This window comes from Pithys albifrons, chromosome 3 (genome assembly GCF_047495875.1).
Source record: "Pithys albifrons albifrons isolate INPA30051 chromosome 3, PitAlb_v1, whole genome shotgun sequence".
Taxonomy (NCBI): domain Eukaryota; kingdom Metazoa; phylum Chordata; class Aves; order Passeriformes; family Thamnophilidae; genus Pithys; species Pithys albifrons.
Genome location: NC_092460.1, coordinates 71,032,074 through 71,053,309, shown reverse-complemented (window position 1 = coordinate 71,053,309; position 21,236 = coordinate 71,032,074). Strand labels below are relative to the sequence as shown.

General features: G+C 38.3%; 1 protein-coding gene across 3 annotated transcripts in view; it reads left to right on the top strand.

The window, feature by feature from the left end:
• The window catches only part of ANO6 (anoctamin 6), a 72,754-nt gene that overhangs the window by 10,359 nt on the left and 41,159 nt on the right, over positions 1-21,236 (top strand). For 2 of the 3 annotated variants that reach the window (XM_071552349.1, XM_071552350.1), the window contains exon 2: positions 15,950-16,026. The exons of the other annotated variant lie outside the window; for it this stretch is intronic. In XM_071552349.1, coding sequence (XP_071408450.1) covers positions 15,950-16,026 — 77 coding nt within the window. The remainder of the gene's footprint in view (positions 1-15,949; positions 16,027-21,236) is intronic. 3 annotated transcript variants of the gene reach the window in all.

Here is a 21,236-nt window from a genome sequence, read left to right as displayed (position 1 = left end):
AGAAAGAAAGAATGACCTGAAGAGTACAAGAGTCAATGCAGGATTATTTTTTTAACTTGTTCCTTCCTGATAAGCAAGTGAGGAGAGGAAAAGCTCCTTGGGCTATGCAGTCCAGCCAAGCAGAGCTCCAGATGTTTTTGTCAGTTTATTGCCATTTGCAAGAAGAGCAGTGCTCTGGTTTTGACCTTTTATGCATGGAAGAAGGTGGTTTTAGGTAGAAGTTGATTGTTAAGCTGCAGCTATTCGAAGTAAAATCTGGAGTCTTAAAATTGCTAAAACTACAAAGTATTTCCTGATTAGGAAACAAAATAACGGTTTGTTTCTAAACTGTGGGTCCAACACCTGGAATGCTTACAGACAGGAATCTTTGCACCCAGACACAAAAATAGTTAAAAAATGCCTGCAGGTTTTGACTTTAAACTTAATATTTTCATTGTCAGAGTATTTAAAAGTATCTTTTTGGGACCCTCCTGTAAACACACTGTATAACAGCTGAGTGTAGGAAATACTTTAAAGCAAACATGCTGAGAAACTCATTACATAAATTCAAATATATTTCCTTTGAGACATGTAAATTTAATAGCAATGGGTATAATTTTATAAATGTATTTCAAACTTAGGATTTCTAATTAGATAGCTCATTGATCCATAGGCATTGAAGTCTATCCAAACAGCCATCTGCAATTACAATTGGGGTGATCATTTCAGTTCCCAATGAAAAGGCTCCATAGCTGCTGCCTAGAGGCTTGGCATTGGTGAGGAACACCAAGGGATCAGCTTGGCTGCTAAAATAGCTGTGTTTGGAGCTTGGGGTAACTGCCGTGTGTGGGCTGCCCTCCTGTAAAACACATGGAATGCAGGATATGCTTGTTCCCCCTGTAATGGTGCAGTAATTTTGACCGTATGCTCAAGGTTGATCTTGGCAAGTCTATCTCATGGCAAAAGCAGAAGTGGCTTGTCTTCTTTATTTTTCCCACCTGAGGGCAGCTGATTTGCGTTAGTTCCTCTGGAATAAAAAACATGCAAAATGCCCAAAAATCACATTATTTTAAGCAATGAAGAAACACCTTCCGATTCAAGAAGGCACTTGGGGACCTTCAGCACTGGAACAGGTATAAAACAGCTTATCAGACTTATGATCGGAGGTCTAACTCTACAGTCCCCTCCAAATGTTACGTCACAGTCTTGCAGCAAGTCAGTCTTCAGAGATATGCCTGTTTATCAGACCAGGTTCTGGCCATGCCTGAGACCTAGGTGGGGGAGAGAGAGTGTTCATGCAAGAATATTAAACAGCTTGTGCTGCTTCTTGGTTTTATCCTTTGTACTTCTTAAAATATCAGCAATACTGTGGTTTAACAGAGCTGATTTAACGCATCTGAAATTTCTTGGGGGAAAAAAAAACATAAAACCAATTATATTTTATGACATTTGGGCCGAAGTAGTGCTTCTCACAGCTGTTATATTGCCACACATTCACATGATTGTCTCAACCCATGGTAGGAATCCTGATTTTTGCAGGATTATTTGCAGCTTGCTCCTGTAGTCCTCATGCAACAGCATAAATTTATGAGGTAGCAGGCTGCATCTCCTTTCTACACAGCAGTCCATGTAGGGACATAGTACATTATAAGCCAAACGTGACACAAACATGAGAGCCATCCTTTTGAGATAAGTGGAACCAGCAGCATCCATGAAGTTATTTAAGTGTGTAAATGTTGCAATCTCAGTCGCAGAGACTGGGGGTTGCTGTCCAAAGTGAGGGTTTTTTTCAGTGTGGTAGTTTTTTCCAGTTGTTTGTTTTCCAAAGCTATTCGTGATGAAAGCATAAATATCTGTCTAAACAACAATACTCCATTTATTAGTTGTAGTTGGTATATCCTTGTCTTTGTTTTTGTTTGTTTTCTCTGAGTGGAGGGGAGTTTAATTAAATGCTTTGCGGATAGATGTTTATCATGTGCTCTAAGACCAAATGTGTCTGTCAGAAGAGCTTCTTCATCTGTCTCTGTGTACAGTTCACTGAATAAACCCATTAACCATTCTTCTCATCAGGATGTTCTTTAGGAACACCTTGCATGCAAAAATAAACACCAGAGAAATCATATTTTCTTTCATAATGAATCTTTCAGTTCTCTTCCATATCCTTTGAATGAAAGACAAAGTAATATGGCTTAAAATTTAACTTTTGGTAAAAGTTTTAAGTTTAGTATTTTCAGGTGTAACTGTTTGCAAGAAGGGCCAGCCCAAGCAATGGGTCGTTAGAGATACAAAAGGAACTAAGGCTAGCTTGGATGTGTGACATTAAGGTAAGGAGACTTAAATGGGAACTGCCTAAGACAAAAAAGTACCCTCAAACACAAGGGGTGGGGGCTAAGCCTGGGTAGAAGGTGGGGGATGAAGAAGAAGGTTAAAGTGATAATGTGATTGTATACGTAAATCTACAGAGTGCCTGTAACATAACATTTGTTGCTAACCTCTTTAAAAGGGCTGAGTTTTGTATTCTCTGTGGACACGTACTGGGGGCATGTCCCTTTGTGTGGCCCTGGCCATGGCCAGGCTGTAATAAAATTTTGCTTTACTATTAATATCTAGTTTTTCTTTAAATCACCTTCACTACTTTTCTTTGCTGTTTTATTGTGTCACCTTTAGGGCTAGTTATTCTCTTGGCCTTCAGAATGCCAGGTTTGAGTCCACATGAACAGATCTGGCTCATGCAGAAGAGAAATGTCTCTCAGAAGTGGCATAAGGTTCTCGCTAAGGCCAGACTGCACCACCAAAGTGCCAGCCTGCATCAAGCAGGGACAGAGGAGTGAGTCTTGCAGTGATTTCATGTTTTTGTATTGCTCCAGTTTGCAGATACTAAACCAAATGAAAATCTGGAGGTGAAATCCTCTGGCTTATGTTGCAGGGATCAGACTGGATGACCTCACTGGTACCTTCTTGTCTTACTGTCTAGGAGCTGTGTTCACACATTTCAAAAGGTCATTCTTCTTACCTTTGACAAAAAATGAAATCTGCAGTAAAGCCACTGTAGTTTCCTCTTAAAAAACAGAAAACTCAGTACAGCCAATGTGAAGGGTCCTAGCCTCCTGGCAGCCCATCATACTTGCATTTTCCCTACTATTAAAATGAGATGTGTAAGCAATTTTACCTCAGTTTAAATGAAAAACACATCTGTAGAGGCTGCTTGTTGGTTTTGGGTTTTTTTATTGGAAAACTGTTTTTTTACATCTCCTCACTTCCACAGTTTTGAAGAAAAGGATTAGAATCTCAATGGAAATGCATTTGTGAAGAGGATTATCACTGGGTCGCTCAGCACTGGTTGTACTCTGATGCAGATCTATACTGTTGTACAAAATGAGCAAGTCTTGTGGTTGTTCTGTGTTCTCAAAGTCTAGGGAAAAATGTTTGGGATCACTCTGGAGTTTGTTTTTATTTCCTTCATGTTTTCCAAATGTATTTGTGTATAAATTTGTTAAGCTTGTATTTTCACATGCCTTTATTATTTTTTTTAACTTTAGTTGAAGAATGGACTTTTCAATGCCTGGCAGAGGAAGCATATTCTTACTTTCCATCAGTCCATCCACATTTCTGGTATTAAAAGCTGTGTGCATCCTTCTTGTTAATGCCTCTTTCCCCACAAAGTAGTTTATAAACCTCTGTGGCTTCAAAGCCACAGCTGTCTGGCATGAAGCTGTCAAACCTTGCCCAGCTGTAGTTGCTAGGCATGATGAATTAAATTTTCAGCTGAAACCAGAACTTTATTCATAGGGATTGTAATAAGCTAAAACACACTAGTTAGTTGTGGTTTTTTCCATCATGGTACTGAATTTACATGAACTATGTTATTCTAAACTGACTTTTAAAACTTAATAAATTTGATCCATGAGAAAACATGTCTATGGTTATCATGTTTACTTTTCTTGCAGTGCATTTTGAAATTACTCTGCAGCAGCACAGAGTGCTCCTACATATGGACCAATAATCAAATTGCCTGATTAGATGAAATTCTAGACTTTCAGCAAAGTTTCTTCATGCCAGTAATTGCAGTAATAATTGTTATATCATTTCTGCTCAAGGGAATCTCTCAAATGCTTCAGATATAATTTCATTTCTAAACTGACTGTATAATTAAATAATACAGTATAGCCAGCAGTAATTTTTCTCCATTTAAATGTAGATATTGCCGGTTACCAGCAGGAGCCATAGCATCCCTAATTCGTTACAGCTATTAATATATTATGTCTAAAAATGTTAACTTTAAGGTTATGAAATCAAGCACATAGAAGTTGGGCAATGTCAACATTAACATTGTCTGGGCAACTTTCATTTTCTTTCTATTTGTTTGTATGCATGCTACAGTTTTTAATTAAGCAATCACTGCTCTTTTTTCCTCCTAAGTCCACTGGCTCATTCAATAAACTGGTAGTAATTACACATTTCTTTTTATCTTCCTTTTTAAGAGCATGGCTCCAAGTATTGTTTAACTCAAATTATCTAAGCCTTGCACAGAATATTTTCATTTCTTTCCTCCTTTGTGTTTCTATGGCACTTTTACCACATCTGAGCACTATATCCAACAGGGATGGAGACCTGGAGTTTCAGAAATCCAGACCGTTGTGATAGGAATGCAGGCTACTGAACTGATAAGATGTGGTGAATGTAAAATACTCCTGAATGGTCTGTGCAAAGACAAAACGATGAACAGAGAGATCCAGATCCCACTGGAAAGTGATGCCATGAGAGACCCCAACAAAGCAGGACTCTGAGCCAAGTTAGTGTGGGATAAGATAAAAAGTGAAAGTCCTTTAATATCAGGCTTAGGGCCCACAGGAATACATGATGACATGCACATCCCAGCTCTAATTCCCATGGCTTTTATAATATGATCCATCCAATCATTACTTTACACATCTCCAGTTCAACCTTTTTTCCTGCCTCGGTCCCAGCCCTGTTCCACGCCCTTAGGATTTGAGTCTGGGGCCAGTGAGACCTCCTTTTCATCAGTCTTCCTCTTCCTCAGCACACATAGGGTTCTTGGAGCTTTTCCAGTGTTCTCAGACCCAAGGATGGTGGCTCATGTTTAAGTTTCATTCTGCAGGCCTTTCTGATAGTCTTCAGTTTCTACCTTGAAGAGATATCTAAACACTAAAAGAATTTGAGCTACTGATATGTGGCATAGATTGGCATGTATAAACATTGAACTTAAGCTGCTAGAAATATTAGCACACTAAATCTACATTTTACCACAGTTACAAGTACCTCTAAAATCTATAAAAATGAAAAACTCAAAAAAATCAAAAACCTCATAGGCATCAAAAGCATCCCTAGAATGCATCTTCTGCAGGGCCGCAAGAAAATAGTTCATTTTTGACCATTTTTCTACTGCCAGGTCTTCATACCATGCTGGGTTTATGGTTGATAAACTCTCTACTTTTCATACAAAGTTGTCTGAAAAATGCTTACCAGTGACAAAAGTTTTGGGATGCATTGTTCAGAAATAAGAGCATTTCCAGTCTTGCAATTCCAAATACCACTCCATACTTCATCATAGGGTCATTATAGAATGGTTTCAGATCACCTAGTTCCAACCCCACTGCCATGGGCAGGGACATCTTTCATTGGACCACGTTGCTCAGAACTCCATCAAACCTGGCCTTAAAAACCTCATTGGCATCCACAGCTTCTCTGGGCAAATTCCAGAGCCTCACCACCTTCACAGTAAAGAATTTTTTTCTGATATCTAATCTAAACGTGCTCTTGTAAATAGTCTCTTATTGACCAATACCCAGCTCTGGTGCAAAAGTGCTGAGCTTCCTGGCAGTAACAGCCTGGGCAGTTAGCTTGAAAACTCTGCCATGAAAAGTTGGGAAAAGCTTTGTTCAAGCTACTTGCTTAGTGTCACTTGTATTAAATCCTGATGCTGGGGCACAGGCCACTCTGCAAGGCCACATGCAAATTCTTTGATGATCAGATAATCTTTCTTCCTTTCAGTTGTCCCACAGCCCTATATACTATCTGTCTTTGCAAAAACAAGTTAAAGGCCTAGACAGACAAGTTTTAGTTAGCCAGACCTGGAGTTATCATCATTGCAGCCCTGTCTTGTATACAAAAGGAGGAAGAGTTCTGAAGAAAAAGAGTAATAGTTTGAGTTTTATAATGAAAAATTGTTTCTTTGCTTTAAAATCCACCGTTATCTCCTGTGCTAGATCCAGTGGTATTGTTGTGTACCTGTTACTTTTTTTGTAGTCAGAAACAATTCCAAAACAGAAAAACCAGGATCTAGTCTTTTCCTTCATCTTCTTTAAAATAAGGATTCAGCAATATCAAACTGTCTTGAATCAGGACTATTTCAGTATTCATGAGTTTGAGTTTTTGAAGTCTTATTGATCTGATTACATGCCACTTTTGTCTATAAACTTTTTCAGAAGAAGCCTGAAAACCAGTTTCTACCATGTAGCGCAGTATTAACCAAGGTGGAATGATTTCACTTACTGATTTAATTTACATGTTGTAATATGTAGTAACTTGAATTTTTATTTTAAAAGCTTTCAAAAAGAAAGAGGTTTTTCTTGTTGTTTGGTAAAGCAGCTAAGACAGTAAACCTCTCATGCTCTACTGAATAATGACATTTCTGAGAGCACCACAGGGGCTACATCCAGTCTGGACCCTGGTGACCCCTAGAGAAGTGCCCACAGTGCATGACAACAAGGCAGGAAGTTCCTGTTAGCTAGCAGCTGCATAGTCACGATTTTGGTTTGCACTTTTGGAACCGAATGCTTGTTGTCTTAAGTATCTCTATACATTTAATAAAGTGCATTTATGAAACATTTTGCATTTAAAATAATGCATTAAGCAAGGGAAGCATTAACTGTAGTAATGAAATTGATGTATTAATTAATGAAATTGATTGATTTGTTCTGGTCACTAAGGGCCATATGCTGTGTTTGATGTAATTTGGCATAAAAACTCTCATTCTGCATGGACACTTTTGAATACATCAGCAGGAATTATCTGGAACTTTATATGCCTAATACCTTCTGTGGATCTGTCCTAATGCCCTTTGGGTTCTTAAAATTGCTGTGTCTCATCCTCTGCCACCTGGATTTTATTTGCTGCAGCCTGTTTTTCTCAATCCCTTTTTCAGACCAAAACAGATTGTTCCAAGTAAAGAAAATTTTCTCTCAGAACCTACTGACAAAACTAAAAATCAAAGTTGTCTGTAAGCTCGTGCTGGATTTAGTGACCCAGCTGATCCCTTATGTTCTTAATGTGACTGAGGTCATTACTTTTCTTAACCCTAGAAACTAAGAACTTGAATTTTGACAGCAGAAATGACAATGTTTGCACTATTTTTGAAAATAAAAGAAATAAATATGTATGTATGCCTCAGTTTGTAAGAATGTGGCATAGATTGAATCAATCATGAAGCAGGCTCATTTGGCAGGCAACATTACTGTAGTTTTCTACCTGAATCCATATATAATAAAATCAAAGCAGCCCTTAACTGAAAAATTTAAGAAGACTCATTTTTGCCCATATTTCAATCTGAGACTAATGCCTGAAAAGATTACCTGTCTGAAGCCTGCTGACTTAGTCACTTTATTCCATTATTTTGTACTCTGACAAAGTGACCTGGTGTTTGCCATGCATACAGCAGTTTACAATGAAAAAGCATGCCAAATATTGTTTAAAATTATAGCAGTGTTAATACATTCTGAAACCAAAGGTTGTTTATCTGTATATTGCATATTGACAGATGAGAGTTAAAACAATTCTTTCTGACAGACATCTCAGCTGAAGGTGGGTAAATCATTTAGCTTCAGAAAAAGCATTTAGAATATTCCAATTAGGAACTGAGTTTGTGCAGTAATTTCCACTCAGCAGGTGTTGGATGTGCATACTGGATTCAACCAGGTTGGTTCTGGCATACACTGAGCAGGGAAAACCAGAAGTCAACATCTGCTTTTCATGAGATTACTCTGGAATCACAGAATTGTAACTAAAACATCATTAGCCCAGTGTTTGTTTTTGAAACTGAAATTGGTGCTAGCCCAGGTCTCACTGAAATGTTTTAGGATTTTTGCCACAGGTTTTGTGCAATTGTCCCACTTTGAGTTGTGAACTTATAAAAACTGTTCGATGATTTGGTTACTGAGCCTCTTAAACATTCCAATGCAATGCCTCTTAAATATTTAGGCACTGCTATCAGCAGAATCATTTCCACAAAGTCAAATTTCTTGTTTTATATCTGCCTGCGATTGACTTTATTATTTTTGGTGAGCTACCCTGACTCTCAGCTGGCTGTTTCAGGATAGACTTGCAATACCCTCTATTGTATTCCCCATTGAATGTTTTCCTGTTTGGAGTTAGTAATGAAAGAGCATTTAATTTTGAAAGGCATACCACATGTTCCCATCCTTTGTTTGCACAGCTGTAAGAGAAGATAACTTAGTGGAAAGAACAGTGTTTCAAACAAGAAAGAATCATCTTCCAAGACAACCATTTCACTTCCTTTGTGATCCAGCAGCTTCATAGCTTCATATTATCTCTAGCTTCATGGTAAACTTGCTTGGGCATCTGAAACTAAGATCAATGTTTTCCTATTATGTGGCATAGATTAGGTTTTGGGTTAATGATACCTGCAAATCTGCACTGTGTGAGTGCACAAGAAAGTAATTTATTGACAGCTGGAAAGCCATTTTGGTATTACTACATTTTGGCATTAACAATTGTCATCAGTTTTCTCATATGCTGTAAGACTGCAGGTGACTATAAAAAGAGGACAAGACTTTCACATGGAAGGCAGATGTACAGATCTCTTACTAGCTACAAATAATAAGTTATAAAGCATAGTTTGATATAAAAATAATTAATTTTCATTTTAAAAATGCAGCTTTTCTAAAAGTAAAGAATGTGGGGTTTAGTAGCATGTTTTCTTCCAATGAGGTCCACAGATATAAAATAAAACTTATGGAAACACATTCTAATCACAGAACTGAACTTAACAGAATGAACACTGCTAAATGCAAACCTATAGTACTTTGGTGGAATGAGGCGAAACCACTGATAATTTGTGTTTATAATGTCTGCTCTCTTATGTGCTTGGAAAAAAGACTGTTACTGCAACCCAGACAGACCTTTAATCATCAAAACATTTCTGATAATAAGGAGGATCTCTTACATTTAAAAATTATTTTATTCAACAAAGGAAGTAGCTCAAGGAACTTAATGGCCTTGATTAATTTTATTTGGAAGCCATCGATCTCATTGTCTCTTTTTTTTAATTCAAATATTTCAAAAGGAAAATACACATTCTTGCTTTTTTTAGCTCCGAAGTAGCTTCTTAGCTCTGAGAGTACTCCTATACAATAAAGAAGTATTTTGCACCAGCAAAGGAGACTGGCTTTCAAATAAACAGTATATCAGTCCAATAGTTTCTGTTTCCAGAAAAAAATTGACTTGTTTTTTGCTAGAGTTTTATTTCACTTCATTTGATTTCAGCAAGTGTGGCTTGAATAAATTACATTTAAATGAAAAAAAAATTCGTTCTATGATCAGCCCTCTAAAATACTTTATGAACTGTTCTGATAGTCTTTTTTTAAATAGCTATTAGATTAATTTGTACTTTTATGTATTATATCTTAATAATATTTAAATACATTCACTTTATATGTTACACATAAATATATTGGTATATAATTTATATACTATCTATAAGACATCCCATATAGAATTATACATTGTATTGTTTTTCCATAGTCTCGGAGCTTGTAGTCATGTGTGTAACAATATCTTCACTTTTTGGGTAATTATAAAGATTTGGAAAAACAAAATCTTTGCTCAGTAGGGAAATTCTTTTGTATTGTCAGTTTTCCACCTTTTTAATCTTCTGGAGCATTCAAAACAACATGGCAGAAATTTGTGCCCCTTCTCCTCCCCTTCTTTCACCAAAAGCCAGAATAGAATTATATACTTCAGTATCACAATTTTACTATTTTTGGACCAAGACACAGAGGGCTGGATTTTCTTAAGGAAGCTGCCATCTACATAAATTTCATTTCAGAACAGTGGTTTAACAGCAGTTCCCAGCATGTGTTTAGGGATGACTGGATCTTTAGACTAATTGACCTGCTGCTGATATTCTCCCCTCATTTTTATTTTCACAATTTTGATACAGTGATTCCCCTCTCTTTATGTGGTACCCCATCTTGGATATGATTTGGGAAGAGGAATTTATCTGAAGCATTAGTTTTATTTTAGTAGTTTGTTCTTCTTTCATGAAACAAGGTGATTGTAATTTGCTTTTGTCTGGTATAGAGTTAGTGTTCTTAGTAGTTTGTACTTTGCTGTGTTCTAGCCAAAACCAGGACTGACTTGGTTAGATGATGGGCTTCAGAGTAGTTTTCCTTCACTCCAGCACTCAGTTCATATCCAGTATTTTGTCATGCCATCTATGGCTTCTGTGAGGTGAGGCCCTTTGCTTGGTTGCCTCTTGCATGCCATGCGTGACAGTATCATGAACCTGATCTTCAGCTGGCACGACTGCAGCCTGCCCAAGTGGGGAGGTACTACCATAATCTTCATGTGTTTTCTGAGAAGGTGTGTGATGCAGGATCAGCTCTACTCAGAAAGCAGTATCTGGGCAAAGCCCATAACCTTTAGATCTTCTTGTTTATTGCCACATGGGAAGAATCTGACTCAATTCAGTTCTCTGAGCCCCACAGTGACAAAGTTGATATGGCCAAGTTTGATTTCATTTGATTTTCATTAGAACACATAGACTTTGCTAATTATTATTTTTTCTTTTCTAATATGGTGACAGTGCTGTCAAACATATCAGGAAATGTGTCAATTCAGATACAAATTGCATGTAAGTATTTCCTGATATTTTCCAGCCATTGAGATATTCTATAGTTATTTTCGTCATAATCTATTTGAGGCCTAAAAGACCTAAGAGTGTCTAATTGTGTACTTAGTGTTCATCCATTTCTGTGTGCAGTGAATGTTGTTGCCTAAGACACAGCTACCTGAGGGCAGGGCTGTGAGCCAAGCTACAGTGTGGGTTTGAGGCACATCATCTGCTCAGTGTTCTCCTTTGGTAAATGCCTGCTGCCCTTTCCTCCCATGCCTTCCACCTGCACTGCGGTGGGACGGTGCTGTGTGTGGAGCCAGGTAATGCAGATAAGTTGATGTGCACCAGCACTGTGGTCTGGCTTTGCAACATCTCATTTTCTGTAACCATACTGTAAACTTCCCTGTTTGTGGAGGAGACACTCCATGCTGTGGCAAATCCACCGAGGGGCTGAGCTGATGTTCTTGAGCACAGCAGTTTTGTCCTTAGGAGAGCACAATGTTCCATTAGTTTATTTATCTCCCTGTAAGTACAGGATTTGGGACAGACTTTTTTAAACTTATGTGATAGACAGTCAGCAGTTTTACAAAATACTCTGAGGAAAGTGAGAGGTGATATGATGTCTGCAGCAAAGCAGCAAAGCCTGGGGATTCCAGGCATCACTTCCTGTTTTGCATTCATGATTGCTCATGAGATACCATGTTCAGTGATAGGGCTGAGATCTTGTCCTTAACAATGTCTTGCAGGCTTCTTAAATTACCAGATACTATGAGTTTAGTGTTGTAAAACCTTTTTGATTTCTCAGAATAATTTAGTACCTGTTAATGTGGCTTAATATAAGTGATTTACAAGTTTAAGGAGTGCTGCTGCCTTATTTCACCTCTGATTCTTTTCATCTGAGAGGAAATTGGTGATAACCAAGTATTTCTGTCACAAGAAGTTTGACATCTTCAGGTGTTTGACAATGTCCTTATTACAGAGCCAGGCCCATCTTTTCAAACATGAGGTTATCCAATATCTTTGTGATTTTCTTGTCATTAATGTTTTTTGGACAGCATTTTGCATTCTCAGTTTTCTTTAATTTACAAACTCAAAAACCCCAGTTTCATCCCTACTGCCTGTGCTTTGGACAGCTTTCATTATCTCACTATTTAGACCTCAAGAAAATTATGTTTCTAAGTGGAGAGCAGCTTCCATACCTATCAATGGGCCACAGCCTTTCACCTATAGCAATAGGTACAGATTGTTGGTAGTAATGTTTATTAAAGCCTTTAAAATTGAATTGTTCAGTGAGAAGTCACTGAACTTACAAAACCATTCACTGTCAATATCAATTAAGTAATGAACAGACTGGACATTTTGCTTTGACTATCATGGATTTTTAGGATCTTTAATCAATCCAGTCAAAAATGCTGGCTCACCTGTGAGAAAGCCAAACTGCAGAGAAAACTCATAAAACAAATTGCTGGTAGAATCAACAGCAGCATTCAACTCCCATGGCCTGGCCAAAACCATGGGATATACATAGGTTATAAAGAAGTTGTGCAGGATTAACATAGAATTCTTAGTACTTCTGTATAGGCATATTTGAGGTAAGATGTGTTGTGTTGACAGCTCAGTGCAGTGTCCTGCATTAAAGAACAATCTCCAGGCAGCTGGAAATACCTGTGATGTATTTGCGGCTCAGATATCACAGAGATGTTCTTGTAAAGTAGTTTGCACATATTCAGTACTTAAAATTTTTACAACAGCATCTTTTGAGAGGACACACAGAATTACTATTACAATTCAAAGAAATTAGGTGATTATTAGGTTGTTCTGACAAAAGCATATGTTGCCAAGATTGCTTGAAGATAGAACTTGTTGTATCAGTCAATAATCTGACTATGCTGGCATAAATCCAGCAGATTTCTTTGTTCCCTTGCACCTCCTTTGCTTTACTCACTTTGTTTTACTTGCACAAACATCTGCACTTGATGTACTGTGACCCAAACATTAGCAGGAATTATAATGTCTCTGAAGAACATGTAGGTAAGCAGAACTATTATTTAAATATAAAATCTCAGCACAGTGGCCTTTGCACTGACTAGGAGAACACTATGACCAGACTTACACTCAGAGGAAACTGGGTCTGGAAAGACATCAAAGGCTCATCTAGGCCAGCCTCCCAAGGCTCATGCCAGATTCAGCTTGGCCCAGATTGTTCCAGGATATTTAATGCATCTGTACAGAATAATCTCTCATGCGAAAGATTTCACAATGCCACACTTGCCTTCCCAGGCACTTCCTTCTACTGTTCTTGCTGTTAGAAAGTTGTTCCTAATGTCTAGCCCCAAACTTTTGTGCTGCAATTTGTTTTCTTGTCCTCCATATTTAAAACTGATTTTACCATAATACTATAGGGGACGTAGGAGAAATAAATGACGTGATTTTGTGGGTATGAAAAACACTTTGTGTGGGTGCAGCTTTTTCTGGCAAAACTGAGTTCTTAGAGGTACCGCTTTTGTACTTTTCAGAGGCTAGAATGGTCTCTTCCAGCTAAAAACTGCACAAATTTACATAGCTGTCCTTGCAAACCACTGACAGAACAAATCTTATCTAAGTACACATTCAGGTAGTGTCAAGGCTTTGTATTTTTGGCTTCACAAGAACATTATAATTAACTTGAGAGAAGTTTTGGGCTATTGTCCCATAAGAAATGAGTCATTGGTCTCTTTTGTATGAGTTTTTTCATTGGGACAATGACCGAGAGACTGTACTGAGCACTAGTTCAAGGATAAATGGGTTAAGATGCTCAATATTGGTAAAATTATAAATTTTCCATGACACCATATCAGGTGGAAGATAGGCTGGCCAGAGAAACTGAGGCAGAAGCAAATTGTACTCACATCTAAATTTCTTGAGGATATTTCTGACCAGTCTCAGATCCATCAGGATCTGGTAAAAGTGGAGTTGTTCTTCCTATTGTGAATGCCACATTTCTGCCTTCTCTTCAGTTCTGTCTGAGGGGGTTTCTAGACAGCAGCAATGATGGGGGTGTGCTTACTTAGCAAAAGACCCTTTTAACTCCTGATTTTGCAATTCAGTGGCTTACAGGAGTCTTTGTGACTGTGCCCACATATTTGTGTTTCATGTAATGGCACACAGAGTTTCAGAGCAGATGTTTACATTTCAAACCAAGATGCTTTTATTTCTCCTTCCCTCTGCCCATTTTACATGGGCAGAGACATTCCCTCTTCTGTGGGTTTTCAGAAGCACTTTGTAGCTGGATATCTTTGTGTCTAGAAAGAGAATAAAGAATGCCCTAACAAATGTAGGGAGATACCCATTACACTGATGTCAAGAATATGTATTTGCCCTCCTCACTCTAGTCTAAGCTGAATCCATTAAAACATAAAGATGCACATATTCAGCAATTTTGCAGTAGCTGCTGAGAGATGCTTGTGTTTTCTGAATCCTCATGTTATGGTCTCATCATGTGAAGTTTTTGTGCTGCACTGGTCTGCATTTTCCTGCTCTTTTTTTAGATGTTGGGAAACATTTCTGAAGATCTTCATGTTTTTGAGGGCTCACAGACCATGATTATTCAACTGGGCAGACCTTTGGGTTATGGTTCAAATGCATCAGAAAAAAGTAATGGATTTGCTTTTGTCTTCTCCCTGGAGCATATACGATCATGACAGGAGAGATAAAGTTCCTACCAAACTATTAAACCAGAGAATTCAGCTGCTTAGAGGCTAGGAGAGAATTCTGTTAATTTGTAAAGAGTGAACTTGTTGTTCTTTAGGTATTTTGATGTATCTTCAGCTGGTTTAAATGAGCATCATCAGTGGAAAAAAAAGCCTCTTAAATTTTCTTGAGAATTTGGATATGTATCAATGAAGTTTTTAAGCCAAAACCAAACCAAACCAACACTAAAACTGAACAAAGCCAAAACAAACAAAAATCAAAACAAAACCAGGCATATGATATGTTTGTCCTGGCGTTGTATCTAATGGGTATGTGGCTATCCTAAAAGTACAATAGATGAGATTATTTTAGATTTGGGGGATTTTCTTTTAGTGTTACAGAATTTTTGGTAAGTTGAGGCTGTCCTTTCCAGACAACACTGACACTTAGGAACCATTGTTATCCATGACCCTTCTTCAGTGCAGGACTGACTTTATTAAGAATATCTCTGTTTTAAGGATCTGAAAATAACAAATGGGATCCATCTGCCTGCCATGCATAGGCAGGAAGCAGCCTTCTCCCTTTGACTAGCTGATGTTATCTTCAGCCTCTTGATATTATTTGACTTCTTCTTAAGGCACTAAAATAGTTATTAAGAAACTAAACCTTGCAGCAATTGCAGAGCTTCTGTAACTTATTCCCAGTAGCTTTGTTAGGATGACTTTGTGTGTTACCCAGTGCTTGATCTAGTAGCCAGTTTTCCCACTGGGCTTGATAATGGGTTCATGTAGTAGCATACTTCACTGGTCATTTTATTTTATGTTGGATTTTCAGGAAACCAGTTTGCAGGTTGTTCATTTTTAGCAGGTGTAGGGAAATGGGTGAGCAGTAGCTGAGGCATCAATACACGTTGAACTGTAGGTGTGTTTTTAGGTTATGTGTTACAGAGGGAATGTTATAGTATCATTGACTGTGTCACACCCATTCCAGAACTTGTGAACAGTTTTCTGATACTGTTATTTGTCATTGCATGAGAAGTACAGTTGGCATGGACTAAGGTTATTGGTGCAGTTCTGATACCCTTATTCACTGAAAGGTAAACTTAACTTCTCCTAGAGCATGCAGAGTTTCTGAAACACTAAACAGCACATACTGGTAAAGGAATGCTTTACATCACTGTAGAACAGTCAGAACACTCTCCTAGCATTATCTTGTCAACCTGGTGTTTCATTCCCTTGCCACCTTCTTTTTGTAGCTGAAGTGTGAGACACAATCATTCAATTTCTGAAACACTAAATAAGTGCAATGAAGTGCCTTCTCCACAAACCATTAATTAAAACAAAAAATTAAAAAAATCCCCAAAGCCCCTCCAAAGCCCCCTACCACACAAAATGCTAAAATGTTTTAATATCTTATGTTTAATTTTAGTCTTGGAACTGAACCAGGTGATTATTCCTACTTACGGAACTGTGCCGGATCAACAAAACCTTCATACTCCTGAATGGGTGGGTACTTCTTTACTTTACCTTGATTACATGTAATATATCCTCATACAGCTATGCAACAGTTAGTAGCTGTTCCAGAAGACTAGAATTCCTTTCCATTTCCAGCACATGCAATTCATCTGTGTGACTGAATCTGAGTTGCTGTTGTCCCCATTTCCCTAAAGTTACCTGAAGTCATTGACTCGGGTGTGAAAACATGGGTTGTCACAGGCACTCGACTCCTTTAAAAATGTTCCATATGTATTCACTGTAAACCAATACATACCTATAAACCTCCTCCCTCTATGTAATTTTGTTCACAAATGTATAGGGCTTGTGTGTGTATACAAGGATAAATAGTTCTGAACACACCCTACATATAAACACACATACCCTGTTAATTCATACACACCCAGGTATTAGTTGATTGGCATGTGAGTTCAGGATTCAGTTTTACAGAAAGCTTGGAGACACCAAGAAATGCTTTACTTCAGAGACTGAAGTGACAAGAAGGAAAAAGACCTTGGAGTGTCCATTCCCTTTATCCAAAGTTCAAATTTCCCAGCTTACCCAATGCTTTGTGCAGATGGCAGGCTGCTGGCTCTAGCTCAAGATCCCCTGCCTCAAATCTCATAGAAAAACAATACCCAAGCTAAAAGGAAATGAGTTTCCTCTGGGCTGTGGATACTCTTGCCTCCCTTGCATTTTGCAGCAGGGTGTTCTTCATTTGAAGCTGCATCATTGTCTGGAAAAATGTTTAAACATTTTTGGAAGTATGAGGTGGAACTAAGACCTTCCATTTCTCAACTGAGTGCCCTCCTTCTTAGGCTCTACTTGTGGTTCATTACATGTAAAAATGTATTTATATGAAGTGGAATAGCATTAAAACAGCTGGAATGTCATATACCTTGTGGTTATAACAGTCTCCTCTAGCAATCTTGGTAGAATTTATTTTTATTTCTCCTGAAAATTGGCAGTCAAAACCATTTTTTATTTTTGGTTACTCATGTTTACCAGCAGTTGTAATATCTGCTCAGTTTTAGGAGCATCTTCTTCATAACTTCTTCTGTGTCAGACCTCCCTTGTCATTCCCTGGGTAGTTTCAGCAAGTTGGATGGGCCAGAAAGATAAAATTGAGATCTACTGAACCTGTTTGCTAAATGCATGAGGACTAATTGTAGCTAGAAATGAAAACAAAGGGGAAGACTAACCTTAAATGGTTGAATAGAAGTGAAGTACTATGCCTTTTGTCAAAACCTGCTTTGTACCTGGAAGTATTCTGGAAATTTTATTTGATTTTGCAAGTCATTCTGGAGTAGCCAAAATTAATTAAATTATTGACTTACAGAAGCAGTCCTGCTCTTCTTACGATGCTGTCTCTAGTTACTGGGTCATATGCTAAGTTGGCCACAAGATCCCTGCCTCATTTGACACATGAATAGGACAATTATCTTCAAAAAGCCCAGATTCTGTGAGAATGTTGTTTGTAGTACTTCAGCAAGGTGTAAATGTGGCAGGAAATTACAGTGAAGGAATTAAAGGCTCCCATGAGCAGAGAAACTGAGTTCAGTCCTAGATAACTGGACTTGTAAAGTCACAGCTGGCTTTTATTTGTTTCCAGAGTGTCAAAGGAGACTGTATGTGGCCCTGTTTGCATTAGTTCAAAGTCATGACATATGGACCTAGAATTGAGTGTGTTCTTCTTAGAAGAGAAAGAATTGCTGAGCTCTCTGGTAAAAGTCACTGTTCTGGTGTCTCAAGCTGGAAGTCCAAATTTAGGAGACAGTGCACAGGTTTTGGCATTGATGTCTAGATGTCTTATGGGATCACCATTAAAATGAGAGTTATACTGTTATCTCCTGAAGGTTCTCTTAAAATTAAAGTTTTCCACATTTGCAAAAAATTGGGATTGTATGAGGAGAATATCACAGACATAGTGAGAAGAAAATCCTTATTTTAAGTGTTTGGGCTATTTAGAGGTGGTGTGAAAAAAAGAACAAACTACATTAAATAAAGAAGAAAATAAGGAGTATTCTGTAACTAGGAGCAGGTTGCATAATTACAAGGAGCCACAGAATTGTGTGCTGTGATTGTACAATTAGATCATATATCATAAAAAATATGTACAAGGAAGATAAAACTGCATAGACATCATTAATTCAAGCCTTTTTCAGCTCATGTTTTATTTTACAGCTTGTCTGCTTTATAGGTAGAGAATTTGAATTTGCATGTAACAATAAGATTTTTTTTGAGGGTCAACATCTGCAAAGAGGAGGTTTAATTTCTTCAAACTGTCTATTACTGCTGCCCCCTCATGTACAATTTCTTCAGCAAGAAGGCTTCTGGGAAGTCCAGATGAGTGAATTGCCCAGCTCTTGCAACCCCAGAAAGATGGGAGTTGGTGAAAAGCAGGTTTTCATCAGTGCACTTTCTTCATTTTATTTAAAAGTAAGGCTGTTTGGTCTCTAATCAGGAGTGACTGGAATTCCTTCTGCAGCCAGCAGCAACCTGACGCTCAGACAGGAAGTCAAGTGGGTGTCTGGTCCAAACTTAGCTCAGGGGACAAGGCATCCCAATGCCTGGCCAGTTACCAGCTGCTTTCTGCTCACAGAAATGTATGACTATAATGACACCCCATATTTTTTCTGATTATCTTTAGTCTTAATTTATTTAATTTTGTTACATAACAAAAACTCCTTTTTCATGTTGAGGAAATGAAAGAGAAACCTTCTTCGAGTAACTGCTTGTGTATATTTTTGCTTTAAAGAGAACTAAAACAGTCCTCTATTGCTATTAAAAACTATGAGTAAAAGGGAAAATGTTAAAAGCACAACAGTTTCATGGCCCCCAAGGCAGACCAACATTGTTATGCAACATGTAAATATACTTATATCTTCCAGTACTTTCTTATATTTTACATATATCAGTGACATCCAGAAATAAATGTTAGTGTTGGTTGTAATGTCAGAAAGTTATCTCTGTTGGTTGCTCAGAACATAAAGTAATAAAAATCTTGTTACATGTCTGTGATAGTAAGAAGAACTTTCTGTAACATTTTCTTCAGAAAAATCCTTTACAAATAATTATGCTTCATGATATCCTGGTAATATTTTTTTGCTTTTTATTTACTTGATTTGAAGTTTCCTGAGACAGGTACAGAGAAATAACTGTGCTCCTAAACAGGCACTCTGAATTTTTCGCCTTTGTAATACCCTCAACTGAAGTGCAACCTACGGGTCCCCCATGGGACTGTCATTGTGCCCCAGCAGGAGGATTTTTTGCAGATGCCTTGTCAGCAGAGACAATGTTTCATAGACTTAGCTCTGTTCTCTTCTTTCCCAGTACTGATTTATTCCCTGGCATGCCACAGGAAGCTGTTTTGAAGCATATCTGAAAGTTATGTGAGGTTGCAGACAAGTAGTTTATCCCTCCGGTAATGATTACGTTTGGTGCTATTGACAGTCCCACCAAAGGCTTATGCAGGCAAAATAAAGCACTTCCTTTATCCTTCCAGTTAGATAAATCATTCTTGCAGGATCTCTTGTTATTAAAAAAAAAGTCAGCTTACAATACTGTGCTTGTTCAGGATGTAGTAAATAGTAAATAACTGCAATTCCTGTGCACATATTTTTCTTCATGCTGCCCTTCTCCTCATTATCCCCACTGAATCTTTAACTATATAATACCTAGAGAAGCCTGGAAAAGTAATCAGGTTTCTCAGTAGCGCAAGCATTTTTCCTCCTCTGGCATGGAGCATTGCTGTTGCTGAGGGGAGCTTTCCACTTGTATAGTCTCCTTTCATCCTCAGCTGCAGGCATCACTTGTAGCCATGACTACAGGTGCGGTCTCTAAAGTGAGACACAGCAACTCTCCTTAGATACCAGCAAGCCTAGTCCTACATGCAGAGGGGCACATGGAAGTCTCCCTCCTGAGGAGCTCTGAGTCAAGAAGGTGACTGGTTGTTCCATGATGAGGGCTTTTGAAGCCAAACCAGTTACTTCAGCCTTTACCAACCTGTGTAGAGGGGCAAGCTTGTCTTCATGTCCCACTTGCCCCTTCTCCAAGTGCCACTGTGTCCCAGGGCCTGGGAGAGCAGCTGATGTTGGCTGATGACTGCTTGTGCTGGATTACGAGAGTGCAGGAAGCTCCTTATTCCTCTGCCAAGGTGGCCACTGGCTGACAGAGTCAGGGAGGATGAAGAGAAGGTGTGGAAAGGAAAGGAAGTGGTGTGCATTGTGGAGTACCAGCTTATGTCCAGCACCTCCAGTGTGACTACATCAGTGCAGCACTTCTCAGCTCCAGCAGGATTCCACAACCTATGTGTACCTCTGCTGGCAGTGAGGGCCCAAGCAGAGGGTCTGTGCAACAAGGCATTTGGCACTGAGGAGGTGGTGTCTGCACAGTACATGTTTCTGGGCTTTTTGTTACCACAGGCTCCTCCAGTCTCATTCCTTGGAGTGAGGAGCTTCTGATGCTCACCTGATCTGACCTGTTCCAAACTCAAATGCAGAGGTACACCCATATGCACATGCTCAGCGTGCTTCCAGGCTAGCCCATGTAGGTGTAACCTCCCAGTCTTCCAAAAAGCTTTATTCATGGCCATGTCCTCCTCTCCTTCAAATTTCTTCTGTTAATAAAGCAACTAATAGGTCCCTGTCTCCCATTGATATGCAAGCAGTTGGTTGTACAGCACTTGGAGAGTTCTGAAGCATTGTGGACGGTGTGCTAAATATAATTAGTATTTCACAGCTATATATATTACAATTTTTATTTATTAATGATGTTAATCAATATTAACCTGCTGTCCACTAGGGTATTATTAAAACAGTAGAGTGCAAAAACAATTGCCTCCATCAGTGCTTAAAATGTGATTATGCCGCAGCTAAGAAAATTAGATAGTGCAGTAAATAGACACAGTGTTTGTTTCTTGCAAAACAAAGAGGTATCAGTGGGCCTGTTCATTATTTTGGGTTATAATTTGCTACTGATACGTAAGAAAAATTATGTATTGGAATTTCAGCCCCATTAACTTATATGTTTATGCACACAAGCTTGTATGCATTTGTATGATACTACCCTTTGTAATATTGTCACATAATATTACATATTTAAAAAAAAAAGAAACCAAACCCCAAAAAACTAAACATTATCTCAAAGGAATTACTAACTTCAGAGTACACTACATCTTTTTGGTTTCCAGTCCTGTCATTCCCCTGATAATGATGTTGAAT